Raw genomic sequence first — 23,265 nt, 5'->3', positions numbered from 1 at the left:
CCTTTGCTAAGAGCTCTCTATCCCTCAGGCATAACCTGTGTGACAAAATGCCTGCTAGCCTCTGAAAACTCTCCCAAAGCACGGTCCAAAGACCCAACATAGGTCTCCTGGTGGCTGGGTAGGTCAGCAGAAAATAGTACTATCACCTCCCTTGTTTGAGGACTTAGACCTCTATTAATGCAGCCCAAGAAACCACATGTCTGAGTTGAGCTGACTGTGAACACAACCCCTGGTCTGTTTTGGCACTGCTGTGGATCCCTGAGATTCCCTGGGCACAGGTGGGGTCAAGTCTTGTCTTGTGGGTGCTAGGCCTGACCTCCCTTGTGGCTACCCACTCCCACCCCTGGGCCCCTCTTGGCTGTGGCCCAAGACCACAGGGCCAGCCCTGAGCACCTCTGCAGCCCCTCAGCACTGAGGAAGGAGTGCAGGCATGGGGGAATAACCCCCTCCCGAGCTGGGTGTCAGCAGGCCTGGGTTCCCCCCGCCCACCTCTGCATCTCCCATCCATCCCCCAGTGATGAGATCTGGGTCTGGCTGAGGACATATCACCCCCACTGGAGCCTTCCCTGATGAGCTCTGGGAAGGGGAGTCCTTACACCCCAAGGACGAGCCCCCCACTCAGAATCCAGATTGACAAATCGGCTTCTGAGTGCAGGGCTCTTGGTAATCCACTGCTGGGCCCAGTGGCGCCCGTGCTCACAGTAGAAGCCAGGGCAGGTGCTCACTTCCTTGGGCGGCGGGGGGGCACCGCCTGGTCTGCCCTTTCTGGCCTGTCCACAGCAGGTGGCTCCTCGGGCTTCCACAGACCCCTCCCAAGTGTCACAACGCTGATCCCCAATGGCCCACGGACCACCAGGGGGCTGGGGCCATAGGAAACACCCACGGTCCTTGGAAGGCAGTGGCTGCCGCCCCCTGGCCCCTCCTCCCCGCAAGCCCTCCATGGATTGCAGTTTCTGCTGCACACTCAGAGACACTTCCAGCCTGGGGAGGGGGGGTGCAGTCCCCGCAGTCCAGCAGCCGGACCCAGGGCACCGGTGGGGCACCCGACAGGCCGGAGCTGACCAGGGCCCCGAGGCCAGGCCAGGCCACAGCCGCCCACCGCCCAGTAGTTAATATTTCAGACAAAATCCTGACTTCGAGTCAATTAGCCTTTTTCTCCCTTTCACCCCAAAGGAAATTGCCTTTTGCATCCTTCAACCCTCTAATTGCCAGATGGGAGGACTGAGATTCTAAGGACAATTAAGAGGAGGTCTGCCTTTTCCCAGAGCGCTTGGTGTCGTCTCCCCCGCCCCATATACTCCCCCCACCCCACCCCTGTCTGGAGCCTTCCTCTAATTTGGAGCCACTTAGAGAAGACAAGGAAACCTTTAAAGTCGAGAAGAATGTCTCCGGAATGCCTCTTGACTGTTTTATAGCTGCGGCCAAGAGGGCTGGCGAGCGTGCTGGCTCAGCACAAGCACGCAAGGGGCGCCCGTTCAAGGGGCCTGTGGCCACCAACGTCCTGCTGTAAAAATAGCTGCGGGTTTGATGGCCGAGAGCAGAAAGGGGCAGGGTTTGTCTTCCAGGCAGGCCAGGAGTCGAGGGAACTTGGAGCCAGGTCTGCAAACTCTCGTCTGGGTCCAGCTTGAGCCGCCGAGACCGTGGCTCGATGGCCCGGCAGCCATCTCCAAGCAGCCTGGCCCCTCCTCTGCCCCACCCCCAGCCACTGCGGTCCCCCATGCCACGTGGGCACCCCCGCATCAGAGCAGCTTGTGGGCAATGCTGGGACCTGCACACATCCACCTGGCCGTGCTTCCCAGGACACTGACAGCTCCCACTGTGTCCCCCTCTTCCTTCAAGGTTCAGTTTGCTGAACCCCATCCTAATGCCCCCTCTGCATCGGGAGAGGTGCCTCTGTCTGGGTCCCATCTTGCTTGCATTGCACCTGTCTGTTTCGGCCCTCCGTCTGCAGTACCGGGCACTCAGTCATGCTCAGTGAATATTTGATGAATGAATGAATAAGTCAGTATACATTGTTCTAACTGGGTTACGAAAATGTTCTGGGCGTTTGGAAGTGCTAAAGATGGGGCCCCCGGGTGTAGGACACTGCCCCACGGGGAGCTGCGGCAAACGAGCTCTCTGGAGCCCCTTCCGGCTGGGTGGGGAGCTGCTGTCTGGGGAGGCTGGACTTTTATCAGATGTCTCTATCCTACTGGGGGGGTGGGGGTGGGGGGCGGGGGAGCGGCCTGCCCTCCAATAGCAGACCCCTGACTCCAGAGCCCAGCTCCTTTCCACAGCATCAGGCTGCCCTGATGGCACCTTCGAGGTGGGAACACATCGAGGGTACTTGTGTCGCTGAGAGAGGGTCCCCTCCCCTCCCCACACACTCCCACGCAGGCACATGCACACACATTCCACACCCCCGGGGAGTAAATCCTCACAACCATCTCGCTCCGGGCAGTTTCCACGGCCTCTGCCGGATTTCCCCACCAGCTCCTTCTGCCTGCGCGACGCGAGGGAGCAGGAGGCAAGGGCAGGCCAAAGGGTGGGGACTCTTTGGCAGAGCCGGTACCCTCTGCAGGTGATTCACCCCACTCTCACCTGCTACCCTCTTGCATTTCCTCTCCTCCGTGCAGATGGGGCCACTCTCCGCTCTCCCGGGAGTGTCGGGGCCTCTGGGAGCCTCTCCCAGCTTTTGCGTGAGGAGGCGCCAGGCCAGCAGGAGGCCTGAGGTGGAGAAAGCAGGGCCGCCCCGGGCTTCTAGAACCCCTGGCGTCATCTCTGTCCACTCGATAAGCTCAAGGCCAGGCTCCCAGCCCAGGCAAGGACAGGCCATGGCCCCTGTCATAAGCCCAGAGAAGGACAGCCACTTGCTGGGGTCACACAGCCTGTCTGACAAAGCGGGGCAGGGCAGGGCTGGGGCTGGATCCAGGGATCCTGTCCCCAGACCCCACTTCTCCATTACCCTGGCCTGCTGACCCTGTGGGCGTGTTCTCAGCACCCTGGGGAGAGGGGTGCCAGGAGAGGAGCCCTGTCGGAGGGCTGCTCAGGGAGAGAAGGAAAGAGGTTATTTCAGAACCTTTCTGAAGCTCCCTTCTGAATCCTCTAGAAAAAGGGGACTCTCATCCTGGTCCTACCGCCTTGGTGAGTGACTTAGCTCCTCTTTGCCTCAGTTTCCTCACCTGGAAAATGGGGTAAGGAGTGATGGTGAAGACACACGTCAAGCCCGGTTTTTAGGACATGGCCTGGCCTTCTGGCCTTCACGCATGTCAGCCACCCTTATTCGTGGCACTATTGCATTCTGTCGTCCTCAGGGGCCCCAGGCTGGATCCCTGGTACAGCTGATCCCCTGCCTGTGGGGCCAGGAGGCCCACGGCCAGCTCCGGGGCACAGTTAAGCTCTCCAGCTCCTGAGGATGGGTGGGGCTCCCTGCCTGAACCCGGCACTGCCGGCCCTGGCAGCTGATGAGATGGGGCAGCCCCACGCACTAGCCCACTGGGCCAGATGGGCGGACGCCACCTTTCGGGCCAAGCCCCGGTGTCAGGGCTGCGCCAGACACACAAGGGCCTGCCAGGGGACACATCTACTAGAGAAGCCTGGGCCCGCTGGGGACGGGTCACACCCAGGGTGTGGGTGCACATTGCACAAGTTTGTGTGTGCATGTGCACTTGTGTGGGTGTGTATATGTGTGTGCATGTGCATGCATGTTTGTGAGTATATGCATGTGTGTGAGTCTGTTCATGTGTGACATGCGTGCATATGTGTACATGTGTTGTGTGCATGTGTATGTGTGTGTGCACAAGTTTGTGAGTGTGTGCATGTGCTTGTGTAAGTGTTGTGTGTACATGTGTATATGCGTGTGCACATTTCTGAGTGTGTGCAAGTGTATGGGTCTGTTTATGTGTGATGTGTGTGCATTGTGTATGTGTGCACGTGTGTGTCTATGTGTGTGTGTAGTGTGTACATGTGTGGTACACTTTGTGTGTGTGTGTGTGTGTGTGTGTGTGCGCGTGTACGGCCAGGGTAGGAGAGGTGTGATTTTCAGTTCTGCCTCTCAGAGTCGCCTCCAGTTTCCTTTCGTCCCTGCATGTGTGACATCCTGGGCCTTTGTAAAGCCCGGGTGTCCCTACCGGGACGGTGTGACAAGCCCAGAGCGGGAGCACGTTGGCGAAGGGGCCCGGGCAGGCCAGGCTGATGCTGAAGCCATGTCCCCATGCTGGCCGGGGGGTGTCAGCCTGCCCCACCCCGAGGGCGCCCTCCCTGAACCCCCACGGCCCAGCTGCCCCAGGCCTTAACTTCCTGCACGGCCTGGGCTGTGGGGAGAGGGCTGGCCGGGACTTGGGGGGGTCCTCGTGGCCTGTGAGGTGTGCTGTGGGCCCCCGCAGATGCCACACCACCACCCACTCTCTCTGAAAGGCCCAAGGCAGGTGCCTGGCAGCGAGGCCTCTATCCTGTCCTTTGTCACCTTCCAAACTGTTGTCCGGCCCTGGAGCGGTGCCCAGACCCAGAGAAGCACTATTTAAAGAGCCGGCCCCGAGCTTGCCCCCAGCCCCGGCGGCGCGAGGAGCTCCGCGCACCATGGTAGGAGGGGACCGCCCAGCCTTGGCCCCCCGCCCTTGTCCCCGCTGCCCTCCCCGGGAAGCCGGCCTGTGGGGCTGCCCTCCGGCCCTCGCCCTGACCTCATTCCTCAACTCTGACCTCTGCCTGTGACTTTGACTTTGTGTTCCAACCTTGACCTCGCTTCTATCACTGAATCCTTGACCTTGACCCGAGGCCGTCCCTGGCCCTGGACCACCCTGGTCTGCCCTTCCCAGGCCATGGGGGTCCCGACTCGGGTCTCTGCGTCCCCTGGCTTGGCGGGAGCTACAGAGGGAAAGGTGGGGGAGCCAAAGCTGAGGGTGAGGGGAGGCAGGGTGGACCCCGTAAGATGGGGTACCGGGGGGGAGGATGGGTTTCCTCCTGGGGGCAGGGGTGGTAGTCCGGGGCAGCAAGTTCCTCCAGAGCCTGGTGCGGGTTCTGCTGGCCTCTGCTCCGAGGCCGCCCTCTCCGCCCTTCCCTGCCGCCCCTCTGGATCCCCGTGCACCAGCCTCACGGACCTGCCACAGGCCCTCCTCGGGTCTGTCCCCTCTTGCCTCTGCCTCACCGACCTTCCTTCATCCTTCTTGGCCTGAAAACTCTAACTCAGCCGTCAAGTCTCAGCTCAGAAGCCACCTCCTCCAGGAGGCCTGCCGGGAGTCCCTGAGCAGCTCAGGGCCGAACCCAACCCCAGGCCCTCCTACCTCACCCTCGATGGCTCGCCCCTGTCCCAGCTGGGGCACAGACGGGGCCTGATTCAGCTGGGCACGGGGGGCTTCAGGCCAGCAGGTACCCTGATGCATCAGATGTTCAAGCGAGACCTCACCTTGATTTTATGAACGGGCTCAGAGAAGGCGAGGCTGTGATCAGCAAAGCCAGGAGTCAATCCTAAATCTGGGTGGCCCACTGTGCAGCCTGTCCGGGGTGTCCTCTGGGGAAATTTTTATTTTAGAGCCACATCAGCAACGGGAATTTCTAAGGCAGCTGGGTGGGCAAGTTGAAGCCTGGCCAGGGCCCCAGGCCTTGGTTTCTCCTTTGCACAATGAGAGAAGTCAATTCCTTCCTGCTTTGCAGTGTTCCGAATGGGGTGGGCACGCTGTGGGGTGACCCTCCACAAGACAGCCATGAAAGGGCTGGCGCTAGGCTGGCATGGGGGGGGCGCCGAGGCCGGGGGCGGGGCGGGGAGAGAAAGGACAGACTATTCTACAGACGGAAGGGATCATTTTTTATTAATCAGAGGAAAATGTATATGTAATTATGCGAGATGAGCTCTGCAGGGAGGTTCTCTTCTTTATGGTGTCTGAAGGGATTTATAAATATTACAGGGGTTTTACAGCATCATAACGTCCCAGCCGCCCTGCCAGCCCCCTTTCAAAGGATTAGAGGAGACAAAGCACCCAGTAAAAGCTAATTATAAGTCAGACGGGAGCGGCTCGCTCCTGACGCGGCCCAAGGGCTGGAGGGAGGTGGGGCAATGGGGGTGGGCAGGAGTGGGCTGGGGGTGGGGTGGGGACCACGCAGGCACTGGGGGCTGGGGAGCAGGAGAATCAGGGGGTGTCCGTGCTCAGAGACAGGCCTGGGTCTAGGGGGGGCAGGACCTGGGGGAGGGAGGGCCTGGGGGTAGGACAAGGGTTTGGCATAGAAGACAGCGGGGGCTGGCATGGAGGCAGGAGCTGGGGACATGGGGGTGGGAAGACCTTATCTGTGCCACCCCGTCCACTTCTCCCTTTTGTGGGGCCCAAGCTGTCCTCCCCCCACCATCCCCATTACCAGGAGCCGAGTCTGGGTTTCAGAGAGCCTGGGGCTCTAGCAATGGCGTTGAGGGAAAGACCAGTATCTCAGGGGGGTCTTGGGGACCCAAATGCCTCCTGGGGTAGGCTCTCAAGCCCTTGATATCCTGAAAGGAACGTGTGGAGGCAAGACGATGGCCTGGAGACCCTCCAATCACTCCATGTGGGGTGTTGGGTGACACCTGCTTTGCCCGCTACGCAGGTGGGCCCTGAGCCTTGGGCAGCTGCTTCCAGACCGGGACAGGCCCTCCTCCCCTCTGCGTGCGGCCCTGGGTGGGGGCTGGAGGGGTTGGAGGTAGGACAGAGGGGCCTGGCTCTTGACATCTCCACGACACTGGGGAGACAGACAGACAGATGCAGTAGGACAGAGAGTAAGTCATGAGAGGGTGACGGGAGGAGGGGGACTCAAGGCTGGTGGGGAGAATCATGTCTGCCGGGGGGGCAGGACGGTGTCTCAGGCGCGATGGGGCGCTGAGCCTGCAGGACCGGAAGGCAGGGGTGAGAGTCGGGAGGGAAGAAGCTGGACGCTGGTTCGGGGCAGCTGAAGGGATGTGATGGGGCAGGAGCCCTGGGAAAGGGGCGTGGGCAGAGCTCTCGGGGCTGGGAACCCCTGGGTGTTACCCTGAGGACCCCAGGCCAGGTTTAAGCGACTGGAGGACAAGGTCAGAGTCTAGAGAAGATGCTTCTCTCCGCTCCACTGCCTGGGTGCTGGGGCCCCTTCCCAAGAGCCCGGGGCCTGGGCCAGGGGGCAGCTGCTGGGCCCTTGGAGCGAGCACTCCGCAGGTTTTTTTGCCCCGGGGCTGGGGAAAATATCTGGATAATCTGCAAGGCTTCAGGACAGCGTTTCAGGCCCTGAGGACAAGGCAGGGTGGTGTTCTGGAAGTTCTGGGGTGCCGTGGTGGGCACAAGGGAAGGGGAACGGGGCCTTCCTGAGGAAGGGGCTGCTGCGGTCTGTACCCCACAGGCACCGAAAAGAGCCCGGAAAAGAACAGAAGGTGGAGCCAGCTCCAATGTCTTCTCCATGTTCGACCAGACGCAGATCCAGGAGTTTAAGGAGGTGGGTCAGCGGCCCCGGGGACCTCCGGGGGGTGACCTACGGTGTGTAAGGTGCTGAGGGAGTCAGCCCTCCGCCCAGGCTGGGGACAGTGCCACCATCTCCGAGGACGTCCCAGGTGCTGCATCGGCCTGGGGAGCTGGAGACCTGTCCTCCTGCCCCCTCCCCGCGGCACCTGAGCCTTGGCCAACTGTGTGACCTCGGGCAAGCCTTCTGTCTCTCTGAGCCTCAACTTCCCTCCCTGTGAAATGGGTTTGCCATGAGCACATAATAAGGGAATGTGCCGGAAGTCCCGGCAATGTGTGGGTGCCCAGTAGGGCTCAGAGAGGGCGCCCGACCCCCTCCCATGCTTGGGTCTTGTGGGGTAACTACGTGGAGGCCCCTCGGGCAGGTCCCCCCATGCGGGGGCTGTGGCGTGGCAGGGGGCACTGGGCTCCGGCGGGCGGGAGGCTCAGTGCTCACGTGTCTGCCAGGCCTTCACCATCATGGACCAGAACCGGGACGGCTTCATCGACAAGCTGGATCTGAGGGACACGTTCGCTGCCCTGGGTGGGTGACCCCACGGCAGGAGGAGCTTGGGGCTCACCCCAGGATTGGGGCCAAGCCAGGCCCCAGAGCGAGGGGGCGGCTGGGGGTGGGGCAAGGCCCCTGTGTCCAGGAGCTCCACCGGGCCGGGGTGGGGAAGGGCCCGGCGAGCCCGGGGTGCTGGGGGCAGGGCAGGTACCGAGCAGGGGGTCCCACTGGCAGGGGCGCAGTGAGGGGCCCAGAGGGAGCGGGACAGGCCAAGGGCAGGGACTGCCGGTGCTGGGGGGCCTTTTGCACCCTTCAAGGGCCCAGGGAAGGGCCTTAGGGTGGAGGGTGGGGGATGTGGAGCCAAGTCACCTCTGGGCGGAGCGTCAACCCCGCTTGGTCCCAGCCTGATCCCGTTGTCCCCTGGGACCACGAGGGACCTCAGGCAGCCCCTCCCCCCAGGCGGCCAGCAGACCCCTCCTGGGGCACCCACATGCCCCTCAGCCTCTCTGGGCCTCTGTCTCCCGGGCTGTGGAAGGGGCTTCATGGCCGACTTGCTCTCCTTTCCAGGGAGGCTGAGGCTGGGGCAGGGCTCGGGCCTGGGGGGAGGCGCTGGGGGTGTCTGAGCTGGGAGGCCCCAAGCCCAGTCTCCCGCGCTGCCCCTGTGACCCATGGACGCCCTTGCCCAGGTCGCATCAATGTCAAGAACGAGGAGCTGGAGGCCATGGTGAAGGAGGCGCCTGGGCCCATCAACTTCACCGTCTTCCTGACCATGTTCGGGGAGAAGCTGAAGGGTGAGTGAGGCTCGCAGGGGGGTGGGGGGTCAGGGGGAGGGGTGCGGGGCCAGGCCCCATGTGTAGATGCTCCGCCCCCCACCCGGACACAGACATGTCACGCTGGGAACACGGTGCGGCCCCCAGCCCCCAGCCCCCAGCCCCCAGCCTGGCACAGCCGCGTGGGGTTAAATGAGTCACCCCCCCCATCCAGGGCCGAGGGGACCCCATGAGACAGTTGGTGTGAAAGCTTTTTACCCCCCCCCCCCATCAAGAGAGCAGGTCCCAATCCTCCCCACCTCCTCCACCATCCCAGGCACCCCCCCCCCCACTCACCTCACTGCCCCCTGCAGAGGGGTGGGGGAGGAGCTGGGGGGCAATCTGGGGGAGAAGCAGGTCACCACTGTTCTCAGGAAGATACTGAGGCCAGCCCAGGACAGGACAAGGCATTCGCCTCGTCTTATCAAAAGGAGAAGCGAGAGGAGCCTCACCTCAAACAAGCATACTCAGACTCAGAGAGGTTAGGACACCTCCCCCAGGTGCCTCAGCAAAACATGGCGGGGACTGGGCTCCAAGTCAGACTATTGGCTCTCACCACTGCACTCTCCCGTGACTCAGCGTCGGGCCTGCAGGCAGTGGGAGGTGGGGGGCTGGGCCTCCTGACCCCTTTCCCTCCTTCCCCAGTCCCTGGAGGGTTTTGTCTTCAGAGGGTGGGGCCAGCCTGGACTGTGGCTGTCCTAGGAGGGGGGTGTTATCACCCCACCCCCAGGATGCCCCTGCCTCAGGCCTGCCTCCCCTTTGCCTCCTTGCCCTAGCCAGGTCTGGGTTCAAAGTCTGGTCTCCCACTGCCTCCCAGGGTGGCCTTGGACAAGGCTTGTGCTCTCTTTGGACCTCAGTGTCTTTGTAAAACGGGGGACGTTCCACCTAACGTCACAGGTTCTGTTTGGTGAAAAATCATCAAACGCTTTTCTGGGGTCCTGACCTGCTACAGAAGGCCACAGCCTTCCCACAGGTCCTGGCTGATCCTAAGGCTACAAGGAGACTGGCCATCGCCCTCTTACCAAAATTCCTACCCTCTGTGTTAGAGATGGGGACACTAAGGCAGACCCGCTGGGACCCTCACCCAGGGCAGGCTTTGAGCCTGGGCTGTCCAGCCGGCCCACCCCAGCCATCCAAACAGTGTTCAGGTTCTGGCTGGAACCGTGGCCCCCTCCCAGGAGACTCCAAAGTGCAGGAGGCTGGGCCAGGGGGTATGCGTGCAGGAGACTCGGGACTGCGACTGATGGGAGCACATGGACAGGCCTCCATCTTCTATTCTGAGGATGCTACTGGGGAAAACTTATTAAAGACTGGCAGAGGGCCCTGGGGAGATGGCCTGAGACTCTGCTGGACTCGTCTTCTGGGTTTGATGGGGGTCCTGGGGCCTGGAGGGGTCCCTGAAAGGCGGACAGTGAGCATGCCCCATCCCCGGAGTTGGGGGCAAGCAAGGAGAGCTTGGGCTTTAGGTAGGGTTTGCAGAGACTGGGTGTGGTTGGGGGAGGGGTTGCTTTCAGGAACTGCTTGGGGCAACTGGAGGGGGATCTTGAGGTCATAGTGGACCTCAGACCTGTTTTACAGATGGGGAGACCAGAGCTGGACAATCATGTCCATCCACAGCAGCACTGGAGCTGTGATGCAGGGCCGGGAAGAGGCCACAGGGCTGTGGCTGAGTCTCATTTTTGCAGGCGCCCCGCTGTGCCTGTCATGCAAACTTGGCTGAGCCTGCACGCGCAGCCAGCGGGTGGGGACAGGAGCCAGAGCAGGGGTGTGGCGGGGAGGCCCGGAGAGGCACCACCTCACCCGCTAACTGGGGCAAGGAGACTCTTATGAGATTCCCAACAGTGATGGGGGAGGGAAGTGGGCACTCTGCCACCCGGCTGATGAGGTTGGCAGGGGCCCCCTCTGATAGCCCCATCCCTGGGCAGGAGTGGCTGAGAGTGTTAGGCCCAACAGCAGCTGACTCTCGGCAGGGGTAGGGGGAAGCCAGCCACAAACCTGTCCCACAGTGCAGGCTCCCCTCAAAAGTGTGGGGCCAGAGGTGTCCCCCGCTAGCACCCCATCAGCACCCTGCCAGCCTGGAGCTGGGACCCAGGGCCCAGCTTCCAGAGACACCCAAGTGACTCCCACCCAGCCCTTCCCTGGAGGAGCTCCTGGACTGACCGGGAAGCGGAGAGATGCAGGGCCCTGACTCAGTTGATGGGGGCTGGGTTCAAATCTCCCCTCCCTTACTGGCGTGGGAGTTCTGGCACGGAATGAACCCTCTCTGAGTCTCCTCTTTGACAAACTGGGACGATCAATATCTGCCACCTGGGGTTGTTCTCAGGGTTCTGTGGAAGAAAGCGGTGAAGCTGCAGGCACAGACTGGGCTTGGGGCGCTCAGAAGTGTTGGCAGCCCCAGCTGCTCCCTCCCAGGGCAGCTCTCCACCCTATAGCCTCTTGGGTGATGCCCAGAGTCACTGCCCGGCAGATCTCATGAATCACACACGTGCATCACGTGACCTGACCAAACTGCCAGCCGGGAGACCTTGGGCAGGTGCCTTAACCTCTTGGAGCCTCAGTTTGTTCATCTGTAAAATAGGGACAGGCATCAGGAGGGAGCTCAGTCGGGGCCTCCACATACGGCTGTACAGGCTGTTCACAGACACACGAAGCACGCACATTTTATTCTTACTCTCATTACTGATTCCTCTGCAACCTTCCTGCCCTCGCTTCACGAGGGCTTGGCCCCCACTGCATGGCAGAAGCTGGGGGCGAAGCTCCCTTAGTTGTTTCCCTGTGCGGGGGCCCGCGGGACGCTCTCACCTTGACGCCCTCCCTGCCCTGTGTGCTGCCCCCAGGCACGGACCCAGAGGAGACCATCCTCCATGCCTTCAAGGTGTTTGACACTGAAGGGAAAGGTTTCGTCAAGGCTGATGTGTAAGTCCTCCCCCCTCTCCCGTGCCCCATTTTGTTTTTTCTCTCCCCAAGAGCTCAGATGGGGTGCGTGGCAGCCCAGGAGCCAAGAGGCCACTGCCCAGCCCGGCTCAGCCACGGCCTTGGTGTCCCTTCCCTCTCTGCGCCTCAGGGAGGGTTCCCAGTGTGTGTGTGTGTGTGGGGGCAGCGATGCCCCTTGAAGGGAGACACTGACTTGCTGAGGGTGGGACAGGGAGCACGTTTGAGATACAGAAACGGACCCAGTGAAGGTCTTGTCGGATATGGGATCCTTGAGTTGGAGACCTTTGTAGCTGGAGGGAGGGGATGGATGTGAGGAGGGGACTCTGAGCACAGAGAGGGTGGCAGGGCCTGCAGCCAGGTGGCTCACGCACAAAGCCTGGACTTCAGGTCTGCCCCGGGGGCATTAAAGAGCCAGCCCAAGAAAGAGTTGGGCAGGGACAGCTGGAGGCCAGCCTGGAGAAGGAGAGCAGAGGGTTGCAGCCCCAGGAGGACGTGGCCTGAGCTGGAGCACTGGTGTGAGGGGGAAGGAGTGGAAATGTTGGTGCCATGCCAGAAGCCAGGTCGATGGGCTCCAGGGCTCTAGGGGATGCTGGGATGGATGCGGGGTCACCACCTCAGGCGAGGGGGTGGTGAAGGAGGAGGAAAGATGGCCCACTCCCTTGGGACATATTGAGTCAGAGGTGACCATGGACAGCTGCCTGGTGGGTCAAGGGCTGGCGAAGGGAGCTGACAGTGCCAGTGCAGGTGGCTGCTGTACCTGGAAGCTTCTGCCCGATGAGAGTGAAGGAGGTTGAGCCAAGGGTTGGGGACGAGGGGGAGGGAAGGGGAGGCAGGCTTCCCAGGGGCCCAGCTCCCTCCTGCCAAGATTGTGAGAAGCACTCACCCCTGGATGAGGGGCAGGGCTGCTGAGGATTTCTCAAGCTTCAGCCCCCGCTTCCCTCAGGTCCCTTTTGGGCCTGTACCAACCCCTCTGCCTTGCACGTGCAGGGCTGGGAGAAACCCTTTGGGGACCCTATTTGAGAACCCAAGTTCCCACCCAGGTGATATGGGATGTGGAAGATGCCGCCACCTGCCAGGCAGTCCACAGAGGAGGCTCTGGTTGAGCCTCTTTGCTGTGGCAGCGTGTCCTGCAGGGACAATCTGCAAAGTCCCCAGCTTGGAGAGCTGGAAATCGTGACTGTCCCGCAGTAACATAAATAATGGAAAATGTGCATCACCCTCTGCGGAGCCTGCTGCTGCCGGCACCGGGGATGCTCCGGGCACACGGGGTCCGGCCAGGCCTCGCATCCCCTCCCTGCCCTCCGTGCCTCCGAGAGTGCAGGGGGAGCCCTCGCCCCGAGATTTTAGGGCCCCCAGTCACTTCATGCACAAACTCGAATGTGGCTTCCGGGCCCCACTGCCAGCCCCTCGGACCCCGAACCAGCTCTGGCTCCTACAAACAGCTGCTCTCCTGGATTGCCAAGGGGGCCAGGCCCCACCCCACACTGCCTGGTGCCAGGACCTTGGACAAGTCCTACTCTCCACCTCGGTTTCCCCCTCTGAATCTGGGGAATACTCACCTCCTCAGGCCATGGGGACCAAATGAGGCCTGGGGCAGGCCAGGAGGTCACAGTCCCTTTGCTGAAGGAAGTGCCCCCCTGTTAGGCCTGGGTCGGATGTCAGCAAAACCTAGAAGCTGTCAAAAGCTGGATCTCAAGAACCTGGGCAAACAAAGCTTCTTCCCTCTGGGGGCCCCAGGCCACCTCCCCGCCGTGACGCGGAGGTGGATTGTTAGTGCAGGGGGGAAGTCAGAGTGAGTCCCGAGTTCATTTAATTTGGCCCCCGCACGCAGCTGGGAGGGGAAGAGCCCACGTCGCAGGTGGGGTGGGGGTGGGGGCCTGAAGAGCCGTGTGGCCTGCCCGGGTCCTCCCGAACTGGGCGTCCCCTGCCCCCCTACGTCACCACTTGAAACCTGTGCACCTGCTCAGGGGCAGTCCGTCCCCTGAAAAAGGCTGTCTCTCTTCCTTGGGCAGCATCAAGGAGAAGCTCATGACCCAAGCAGACCGCTTCAGTGAAGAGGAGGTAAGCACGGCCTTTCTGGGGTCCAGCGTGAAGCCGCTGGGGGTAGGGGTGGGTGGGGCTGACCCTGTTCTCTCTGTCCCCCACCCCCTGCTGGATGCCACGCATGACCCCCTGCTCTGCCCTCCTCCAGATCAAGCAGATGTTTGCAGCTTTCCCGCCAGATGTGTGCGGCAACCTGGATTACAGAAACCTGTGCTATGTCATCACCCACGGCGAGGAGAAGGACTAGAAGGAGAGCACAGGGCAGCCCCTCCTTTGGAGGCAGTCAACACTGAGAAGGGCTCGGAGGGTCCATGACGTGACCTCCTGCAGCCGAAGAGGGCAGGAGAGAGACCCCCTTCTTTGGTCCTACGGGTCAGGGCAGAAGCAGGAATAAATAACGCTAACAAGGCTGAGTTTTCGTGATTAAGGCTCGAGTCGGGGAGAAAGCTAAACATTCCTATCATGTTGGTTTTTCCAAAACGGTTTCCTTCCCTGACTTTGCTCAAATGTTCCTGATGAGCTGGTGTTTGGAACTAATTGACAGTTTTAATGATCCCCAGCTGGGCCACAGGACATCGCATTCGTTTATGAGATTTTAATGGGCACCTAATGGGTGCCAGGCCCGGGGACGCAGCGGTGAAGCAGCCCTGTCCCTGGGCAGGAAGGTCTGAAGTGCCAAGGAAGATGGGTTAGCGGGCGCGGGGCCTGCGGGGGAGGCCAGCCGGGAGGATGGGGCTGCCCAGGAGAAACTTGGCAGCTAGGAGCCGGGCAGAGGCAGAGAAGGTGGCGACGAGGGGGTGGATTCGAGGGATGTTTTCAGGGTAGCTACAGATTTCTTAACCAGGACACAAGCAGCACCCACCATAAAATAAAAGCTGGATACGTTGGCCTTCATTGCATCAAAATGAAAAACTTCCACTCATCAAAAGATGTGGAGAACATGAAAGGACAGGGGTGGCAGAAGACATTGGGAGCACATGCACACAGCTTGCAAACGTCTCCTATTCAAAATATATTTTTTAAAAATCCTACATATCAATCATGGAAAGACTACAGGCATGTATTAAAAGTAGGGACTTCATGAGAAAGAGGATATCCAAATGATCAGTAAACTTATGAAAGCTTAACCTCATTACACATAAGGAAAGGGCAAATTAAAATGTCAGTAAGGGACAAACTCTCCAGGATAGCTAGAATTAAGCCGACTGACCATCCGAGGTGGGTTTTCTTTTCACTTTCTTGATGGTGTCCTTTGATGCACAAAAGCTTTTCATTTTGAGTCCAATTTAGTTTTTCTTTTGTTGCTTGGGCTTAAGGTGCCATATCTAAGAAACCATTGCCTAATTCACAGTCATGCAGATATATACCTGTTTTCTTTAAGAGTTTTTAGTTTCAGCTCTACCTTTAGATGTCTGATTAATTTCTCAGTTAATTTTTGTATACGGTGTGAGGTAGGGGCCCAAATTCCTTTGTTTACATGTGGATATCTAGTGGTCCCAGCATCCTTAGTTGAAAAGACTGTTCTGCCCCCATTGATGGGCTTTTGTTCCCTTGTTGAAAATCAATTAATCCAGGAGGTCAGGGTTTATTTCTGGCTCTCAATTCGATTCCGTTGCTCTCTATGTCTAAGGGTATATACTTTTTTATCCCATTTATGTGGAGTTCAAAATCAGGCAAAACTGGTTCATGGAGTGAGAACAAAGCAGAAGGGTGGTTACCTCTGGGGTGACTGGGAGGGGCCACAAGAAAACCTGGCGGGGAACTGGGGACACTGCCCTGATCTGGGCAGTGGGTTCTCCGTGTAAGCATGTGAAAAACCATCGAGCGGTGCAAATCAGGTTCATGCGGTTGATGCGTTCTATATATGCTGTTTCTCAATAGAAATGAAGAATGGAAGAAAAGAAAGAGAGACTAAGAGAAGGAGGGAAGGAAAGGGAGGGAGGAAGAAAGAAAGAAACAGAAAGGAAGAAGGAAGAGAAAGAGATAAAGAGAAGGGAAGACTGAAGAGGGGGACGGGAAGGGAAAGGAAAGGAAGGGAAGGGTAGAGAGGAAAAGCCCTGGCCAGGAGCGGGTGGAGAGGCCTGGAGCTGGTGGGTGGGGCCCCCCAGGCCTGGGCTTTGGTGCAGGTGGCCCCCTGGTCTGAGGTGGAGAGTGCAGGTGGGAAAGAGGCTTCGGGCCTGGGGCTGGACTGGCCGGCCAGGGCGAGTGGAGTGGGAGGCAGAGAGACCCAGGAGGCAGCTGGATGCTTATGTCTGCAGCTTGGAGGTGGGGAGGTGGGATGCAGAGTCAGTGACGGGGACAAGAAGAGGTCATGAGTCTACTCTGAGCACTTGGAGCAGGAGGAAGAGCGGAAGGAGGGAACTGAAGTCTACGTCAGATGGGGAAATACCCCCAGATCAGAAAGGCCAGTCCCAGGCTCCATCACCCCTCACTGGGCCCATCACCCCCCCACTGGCTCCATCACCCCCCCTACTGGGTCCATCACCCCCCCACTGGGTCCATCACCCCCTCACTGGGCCCATCACCCCCCTACTGGGTCCATCACTCCCCACTGGGCCCATCACCCCCCTACTGGGTCCATCACTCCCCACTGGGTCCATCACTCCCCACTGGGTCCATCACCCCCCCACTGGGTCCATCACTCCCCACTGGGTCCATCACCCCCCACTGGGTCCATCACCCCCCTACTGGGTCCATCACCCCCCACTGGGTCCATCACTCCCCACTGGGTCCATCACCCCCCCACTGGGTCCATCACCCCCCACTGTGTCATCACTCCCCCACTGGGTCCATCACCCCCTCACTGGGCCCATCACCCCCCTACTGGGTCCATCACCCCCCACTGGGTCCATCACTCCCCACTGGGTCCATCACCCCCGCACTGGGTCCATCACCCCCCACTGGCTCCATCACCCCTCACTGGGTCCATCACCCCTCACTGGGCCCATCACCCCCCCACTGGGTCCATCACCCCCCACTGGGTCCATCACTCCCCACTGGGCCCATCACCCCCCCCCCCACTGGCTCCATCACCCTCCCCACTGGCTCCATCACCCCCCACTGGCTCCATCACCCTCCACTGGGTCCATCACTCCCCACTGGGTCCATCACCCCCCTCTGGATCCCCCCCCCGCCATGAGACCATCCCCCCTCCCCCCACATTGCAACTTTCTGTTGCAAGCCCAGGACCCACTTATGTCTCCTGGGTCAAAGGTGGCCCAGGCCATGCAGAGGGGGTGGTAAAGGAAAAGCTCCTCACCACCCAACAAAGAAAGGAAAAGGAAAAAAAAAGTCACTTATTCACCTTATCCCTGAGGGCAGGGCAGCTGGCCCAAGGTCAATGGCAGAGCTAGGAGCCGAGGCCAGGCAGCTCAGAGCCTGCGCCCTTGACCTTTAACCCACCTGCCCGCAGTGTGCGGGGGGAGGGGCAGGAACAGGTTGGGATTGGATCAAGAGTCCCGGACCAGGGTGTGGCCCCTGGATAGGGTTGCTGATGTGGGGGACAAGGTCCTCGGAGCTGGGTCTGGGGGGGATTGCAAGAGGGTGTGTTAGAATTCAGGATCAGAGAAGTAGAAAGGAGGAGGTTGGGACGTGGCTGCTGGAACATTAGAAGCTGGTCCCTGCGGAGGGGCCAGGTGACGGGGATGACTCAGCTGTCAGGACCACATTCCCAGAGCCCTTGGGCCACAAGGGAAGGTTCTCCCCTCCACCTGGCCCCTTTCCTCATCTTTCCCCTCCTGAGCACCGTGTCCCTCTGAGGGACGGGGGAGAGAGCGGCCACCATTGGCCTGGGGCTTCCTGGGGCAAGGGCGGTGAGCCTGGGTGGGAGGTACGTGGCAGAGGAGAGGGCGTATCTGAGACACCCCCCTCCACCTGGGGCCTGCTCCCTCTTGCTCTCTAAGAGTTTGGCTTTCCTCGAAATCTTGGGCACCAGCCGCTTAGGAACTCGTCAGACCTGTTTGTGCCTGGCAGAAGCAGCCTGAGCCAAGGCTGCAGGAGTGGGCTGCCATAGGGCCTGGGTGACCCACCCGGACCCCCGTCCCCCGCCCAGCTGCTCCGGGCTGCCCTGTTCTGTGCCAGCCAGGCCAGCCAGCGGTGGTCAGAGGGGAAGCCTGGGGGCCGCGGGCCAGGTCACTACCTCATCCACCCACCCACTCTCACACTGAACACCTCCATTTCTCCAGGGCCCAAAGGTGACCCATTCTCCGCAGCCCTGTACTCCAGGGTCTAGGCGGCTGCGGGGGTGGGGATGGGCCACATGGCAGCAACCAGCTCCAGCAGCCTAGGGAGAGAGAGGCAGGGGCCTCTTGGGAGGTGGGGAGTTCTTCGGAGACAGCCCCAAAAGTTTCCCCACCTCCTCCTTGGGCCCGGCAGCTAGGGTAGTCCGCAGAACTGGGGCCAAGGCTCCCAAAAACCAGAGAGACTGGTGGGGAGGGGGTGCACACAGCATCGGACACTTTCCCGTGTCATGCTCTGGATTCACCTCTTTATAAGTCCCAGAACCCCTGGCTGGCCTCGAGACCACCCCCTGATCCCCTTTCCCGGTGGGCTCTGGGCTCCCACCGCACAGCTTCACCCAGTTCCGGCGTTTCCGCCTGCCGCAGAGCCTTTGCATAGGCTGTTGCCTCTGCTGGGAACCCCTCCCGCCTGGCAGCCCCTAGCCAGCTTTCTGCTCTCAGCTCAGCGGCACGTCCTCAGGCCCTGACACCCCTCTAGGCACTCCCACAGTGCTGAGCACTTTGATTTGGGAGGTGCCAGCGCCCAAAGGCAGGGCTCAGGCTGGATCTCACCCACTGCTGTGCCCCTAGCTCCCGCACACAGCCTGGCATATGGTTGGCATGTTTGAGAACATCTGACCGACTCCAGGAGGCCCACAGAGCCCACCCCGAACTGCACTAGGACTCTGGGCCGGGGATGGCGTCGGGGGCTGGCCTCCATGGGCCCTGGACCTCTAGGAGAAATGGGGGCCAGGGGCTGGGGGCCACCAGGCCTGCTGCAGTTCAGAGCCATCCCTGGAGCTCCAGCACCCCTCCCCCGCCTCCCCATAACTAGAACCGTATCCTGTGGCCTTTGGGCCCCTCCCGGCCCAGGGGCTCAGGATCTCCAGCTCTCGGGGCAACAGCAACCCCCAAGGGCAAAGGGCAGCTGTGGAAGGTTAGTCTCCCCCGATGCTGGCCAGACTGGCTCTTCCAGAATCCTCGGTGGCCTTGAACCTGGCCTGAGAGGTGAAGGGCGCGGCTGGCCCGGGGAGTGGGGTCAGAAGCTGGCCCTGCCTGGCCCTGCCGGCTCCCCCAGCCAGCTGGGTCTCATTGAGGGTAATTAGCCCAGCTAGACGCCTGGGTCTTGGCATTTCATTTTCCACTTGGGATCCAACAGCCGGGGCCTTCGGACACTGGCCCCGTAGAAATCACGGCGGGGTCGGGGGTGGGGGGCACTGTTAAAACACCAAATTCCTTCCACTCATGTGGCTGGCTAAATTGACTCTGAGGGCAGATTCCCTCCTGGCGCTGGCTCAAGAATGGCCAAATCCTTTGAAGGTCCTTCCAGGATGGACCCCAGGGGCTTGGAGCCGGCCGGGCGGGGAATCTCCCAGGGAGCCTCCACTGACCGCAGGAGGCTGGTGCAGAGCCCCCGCCTGGCCCCCGGGCTCTGCCATCACTCCCCGTCGCCTTGGCAACCCTGGGAGAGACGCTGCACCTTCTTCCCAGACAGGAAGTGGCTGGGGTGGAGGGAGGAGGGAATGGAGGGCAGCGTCGGCCTGGGACACCCGACCTCAGCAGGGAAATGTCCTGGTGGAGTTTCGGGCCTCCAGGTAGCTAAGGTGTAGGACGGGGTTCTCTCCCTTTGCAGAGCTCTTCTCCACCTTTGTCAGGTGAGCGTTGAGAATTCCATGTGTGAAAGAGACAGGGAGAGACAGACGGACGCTTGGGGCTCCCGGAGATGCAGAACTGAAATCACCGGCCATCCTGGGGCTCAGCTTGCAGCAGGAACAAAGCAGAGCTGCCCACCAAACAGACTCCATCTACTGGGCTTGGAGGTCCAGGGGTGGACAGATGGGACATCATCCTGGCCTTTACCGAGCTTACACCCAGAGGAAGGCAGGCTCCCTGACGAACATGAGGACTCAAGATGGAGAGAAATAGACGTGGGGGCCAGGGGTGGGGGATGGACCACACCCACGCAGGCTGTCGTAAAGGTTTGTCTCACCAGCAGTGGGTTCCACTGGGAAGGATATGATCAGAAATGCGGTTTATTAAACCAGGATGATGAGTGCAATGTCAGGTAAGGCCCGTGGAAGTGCAGAGAAGAGGTGCAACCCAGCCTGGCAGGCTTCCTGGAGGAGGTGATAACCTAAAGAATGGTTGGAAGAAATTCAGGCCAAGAGGGTTTGATGGACAGGCTCCCAGCAGAGGAGGCGAAAAGTAGTCTCTTTCTAGCAACACTCACTTCCGATTGCATCCAGGAGGGAGGCTGGCAGACCTCTGGTCCCCTCCTCGCCATTCTTAGCAATCAGGGCCCCAGCAGACAGCTGGAATTGAGTAAGAGTGCTTTGTTTGCAGTGTACGTATTTTTATGGTCATCTCTTATTTACGGACTGGAAGCTAGCTTTTCATTTTCGCTAGTGAGGTTTTTGTCTGATTTTGGCAGTAGGGTAATGCCGGCCTCATAAAATGAGTTAGGAAGTATTCCTTCTGCTTCTGTTTTCTGGAAGGGATTATAGAAAATTGGTATCATTTCTTCTTTAAATGTTTGGTAGAATTCACTGGTGAAACCCAAAGGGGCCCAGTACTTTCTGTTTTGGAAGGCATTTAATGGTAGATTCAATTTCCTTAGTAGACAGAGGTCTTTTCAGATGATCCGTTTTTCCCAAGTGAGTCTTGGGAGGCTGTAGGCTCCGGGGGCAGCTGTCCGTTCCATCCAAGTTATCACATCTGTGGGAGTGCCCGTAGCTCACTGTCGTCCTCTATTATCCCCTTAATGTCCCTGGGGCTGGTGGGGACAGTCCATCTCGCTTTCATTTCTGATTTTACTAAATTGTGTCTTCTCTCTTTTTTCTTGGTAGTGAGGTTTTTAATAAAAGACCTCTTTAAAAGTAAGCATATGTACATGAGTTGATGTAAAGAAAAATGTCAATGCAAACTGTATTTGGGGGCAAAAAACATGAAATTGGAGCGGGAATCCCCTAGCTTTGGGGTGCTCTGGATCCTAAAGAAGAGTCTGTGGGAGATCCCTCAGCAGGCGAGTGCCCTCCACTGCCTGCGTCCCCCACTGCACCCCCCCCCCCCACTATGCGTTCCCCCACTGCAGGCTTTCCCCACTGCAGGCCCCCCCCACTGCACACCCCACCACTGCACACTTCCCCACTGCAGGCCCCTCCACTGCACACTTCCCCACTGCACACCTCCCCACTGTGTGCCTTCCCCACTGCGGGTCCTCCCCCCGTGCCCCCCTCACTGCACACCTCCCCCACTGTGCCTTCCCCACTGCGGGCCCCCTCACCGCACCGCCCCACTGCACACCTCCCCCATTGCGTGCTTTCTCCATCATGCACCTTCCCCACCACACGCCTTCCCCACTGCGTCAGCTCTCAGTTTTGAATCCAAAACAAAAAGACTTGATCCTGGGGCCCAGATGCACAGGGTGGGGCCAGGAGGGTGTGGCCGCTCACTGACAGACAGACGGGCTCCCAGCCCCGAGTTGATCTTCTTGAAGCCAGACTCCGGTGATTCAGGTACCAGTTCAGTCCCGCCAAGGTGGTATTGCAGGGCCCCGTGCGCACCACACCTGGCTCTCCTAAAGCCACCCCAGGTCCTGCCCACCCTGTGCTCACACGCCCTCCCTCTGTCCCAGCCTCTCCCAGGGGCCCTCGGGGTCATCTACGTGGCTGAGAACTCTGGCACTGTCCCTCTCCCACTTGGCGAGGGTGGAGCTGATTGGATATCGGGTCACCATTCTTGCTTCAGTCGGCGCCACCAGCTGCCACTTGCTCAACTGGTGTGGGGGGGACCCAGTCTCTCTCCTTACTTAACCAGATGCCTGCTCCCCAGCCCCACTCTGCTTGGGGTCAGTAATGCCCTGCTGGCCGCATTCACCCAGCAGTGGGGTGTGGCGCCCAGAGGTGCTCCCAGCCCCCAAGACTGCATTCATGGAATTGCCTCAACCAGGCAAGGGTGGGGATCGCATCCTATGAGCCCAAGGGGGGGCTAATGGGGCATAATTAGTCTTCAAATCTCGTTCTGGGGCAGAAAGGCTAGGCAGCCTCAGCTAGGCAGAGCTGGGCGGGTGGGTAGGAGAGACAGGGCCCCAGCCTTTAGACTGCTTTGAGTAAGAACATTAGGTCAGCCTACGCCTTCACAGGGCATATGCCCCCAGGTGGAGAGTGAGCTCCCCATGACTGGAGGAATGCAAATCAGGCTGGTGGCCACGTGGCAGGGATGGGGTAGACAGGATAGCTTTTCAAACCCATACCAGTCCTCTGGGCAGAAAGATGAGGGTACATAAAGTCTGGCGCCTGCTCCCTGGCACACAGTGGGGGTCGTCTCCCTGCCCGCACCTGCCTGGCCTTGGCGTGTCAGCCAGAATCACAGAGCCCAGGGCAGGCTGAGGCAGAAGGAGCCCAGGGTGGCTGGGAACAGTGGAGGAAGCTGAGGCAAGAGGGAGACTGCCTTTCTCTGCTCTAGGGCTTCCATGTTCCTCCCCCCTTTTTATTCAGTCCCCCCGTCTGATCTTGTCACCCCAACATCCTTGACCATGATCTTGTCCAAGACCTGTTGTTGGGGTGATGGATACTTGTGTGTGTAGGGGGACGACGGGGGTGCTAACACATGGCCGAGAACTGGAAAGGAGCTTGGAGAGGGGGCTGCGGCCACGTTGGCCCTGACATACGGGGCAGTTGCTTCCCTCCCCGGCCCAGCCCTCGCTGTGCCATAAGGACACGGAGGCCTGCAGTGGGCTGGCGGGCGTGGGCTGGCGACGGGGCGGGGAGGGAAAGGCCAGCCCGGAGCCGCCCTAATCTGGGGCTTAGCCTTGACTTCAAAGCCAGCGGCTTCGGCGGAATGTCCAGCCCTGGGTAGGGGCGGGGATGGGGTGGGGGCCGGGGGTGGGGTGTGCCTGGTTCCCATCAAGCTTCAGAAAGTAACTGTAGCCTCCTGGGGACTGTGGGGGTGGGACGGATGGCTGGGGATCTCAATGGGAGCATCTGGCCTGCTGTCCCCCCCAACCCATTCTGGCTGTGTGACCTCAGGCTGGTGGCCTAACCTCTCTGAGCCTCACATTCCTCAGGAGAGATGCAGTCAGGGCTAGCGGGTCCCCTCCCGGTGTGGCACCTGGTGCAGGGTCTGGCGGCCGAGCAGCGGATTGTGCTAGCGGCTGGGGTGGTCCTTGCGGCCCCACAGCGCCATCTACTGACCCCCGGGCAGCCTTGCCCGCTCCCACTTCCCCCAAGCCTCCCTTGAATGGCTCATGATCACTCACGGGCGGCCTTGGAGACGAGAGCTAAAAGCACAACTTTGGGGCCAAAAGCACAACTTTGGGGCCGATAGGACCGCATGTGGTCCCTGACGCCTCT

General features: G+C 60.2%; 1 protein-coding gene across 1 annotated transcript; it reads left to right on the top strand.

Moving 5' to 3' along the window:
• The first annotated feature begins 4,533 nt into the window (after positions 1 to 4,533).
• MYL10 (myosin light chain 10) lies at positions 4,534 to 14,100 on the top strand. The gene is made up of 7 exons (XM_077140195.1): positions 4,534 to 4,560; positions 7,309 to 7,401; positions 7,872 to 7,947; positions 8,598 to 8,702; positions 11,558 to 11,636; positions 13,667 to 13,715; positions 13,846 to 14,100. Exons 1-7 carry the CDS (start codon positions 4,558 to 4,560, stop codon positions 13,942 to 13,944), a joined length of 504 nt encoding a protein of 167 aa, XP_076996310.1. The 5' UTR covers positions 4,534 to 4,557; the 3' UTR covers positions 13,945 to 14,100.
• The last annotated feature ends 9,165 nt before the right edge of the window (positions 14,101 to 23,265 follow it).

The sequence above is a fragment of the Tamandua tetradactyla genome, chromosome 23, assembly GCF_023851605.1.
Source record: "Tamandua tetradactyla isolate mTamTet1 chromosome 23, mTamTet1.pri, whole genome shotgun sequence".
In the NCBI taxonomy this organism is placed as follows: Eukaryota; Metazoa; Chordata; class Mammalia; order Pilosa; family Myrmecophagidae; genus Tamandua; species Tamandua tetradactyla.
The sequence above is the reverse complement of the archived record's forward strand: the minus strand, read 5'-3'. Positions and strand labels throughout refer to the sequence as shown.

Coding starts and splice junctions, on each gene's coding strand:
- MYL10 (XM_077140195.1), top strand. Junction 7,948..8,597: donor GGACACGTTCGCTGCCCTGG/GTGGGTGACCCC, acceptor GCCCTTGCCCAG/GTCGCATCAATGTCAAGAAC. Junction 11,637..13,666: donor GGTTTCGTCAAGGCTGATGT/GTAAGTCCTCCC, acceptor TTCCTTGGGCAG/CATCAAGGAGAAGCTCATGA.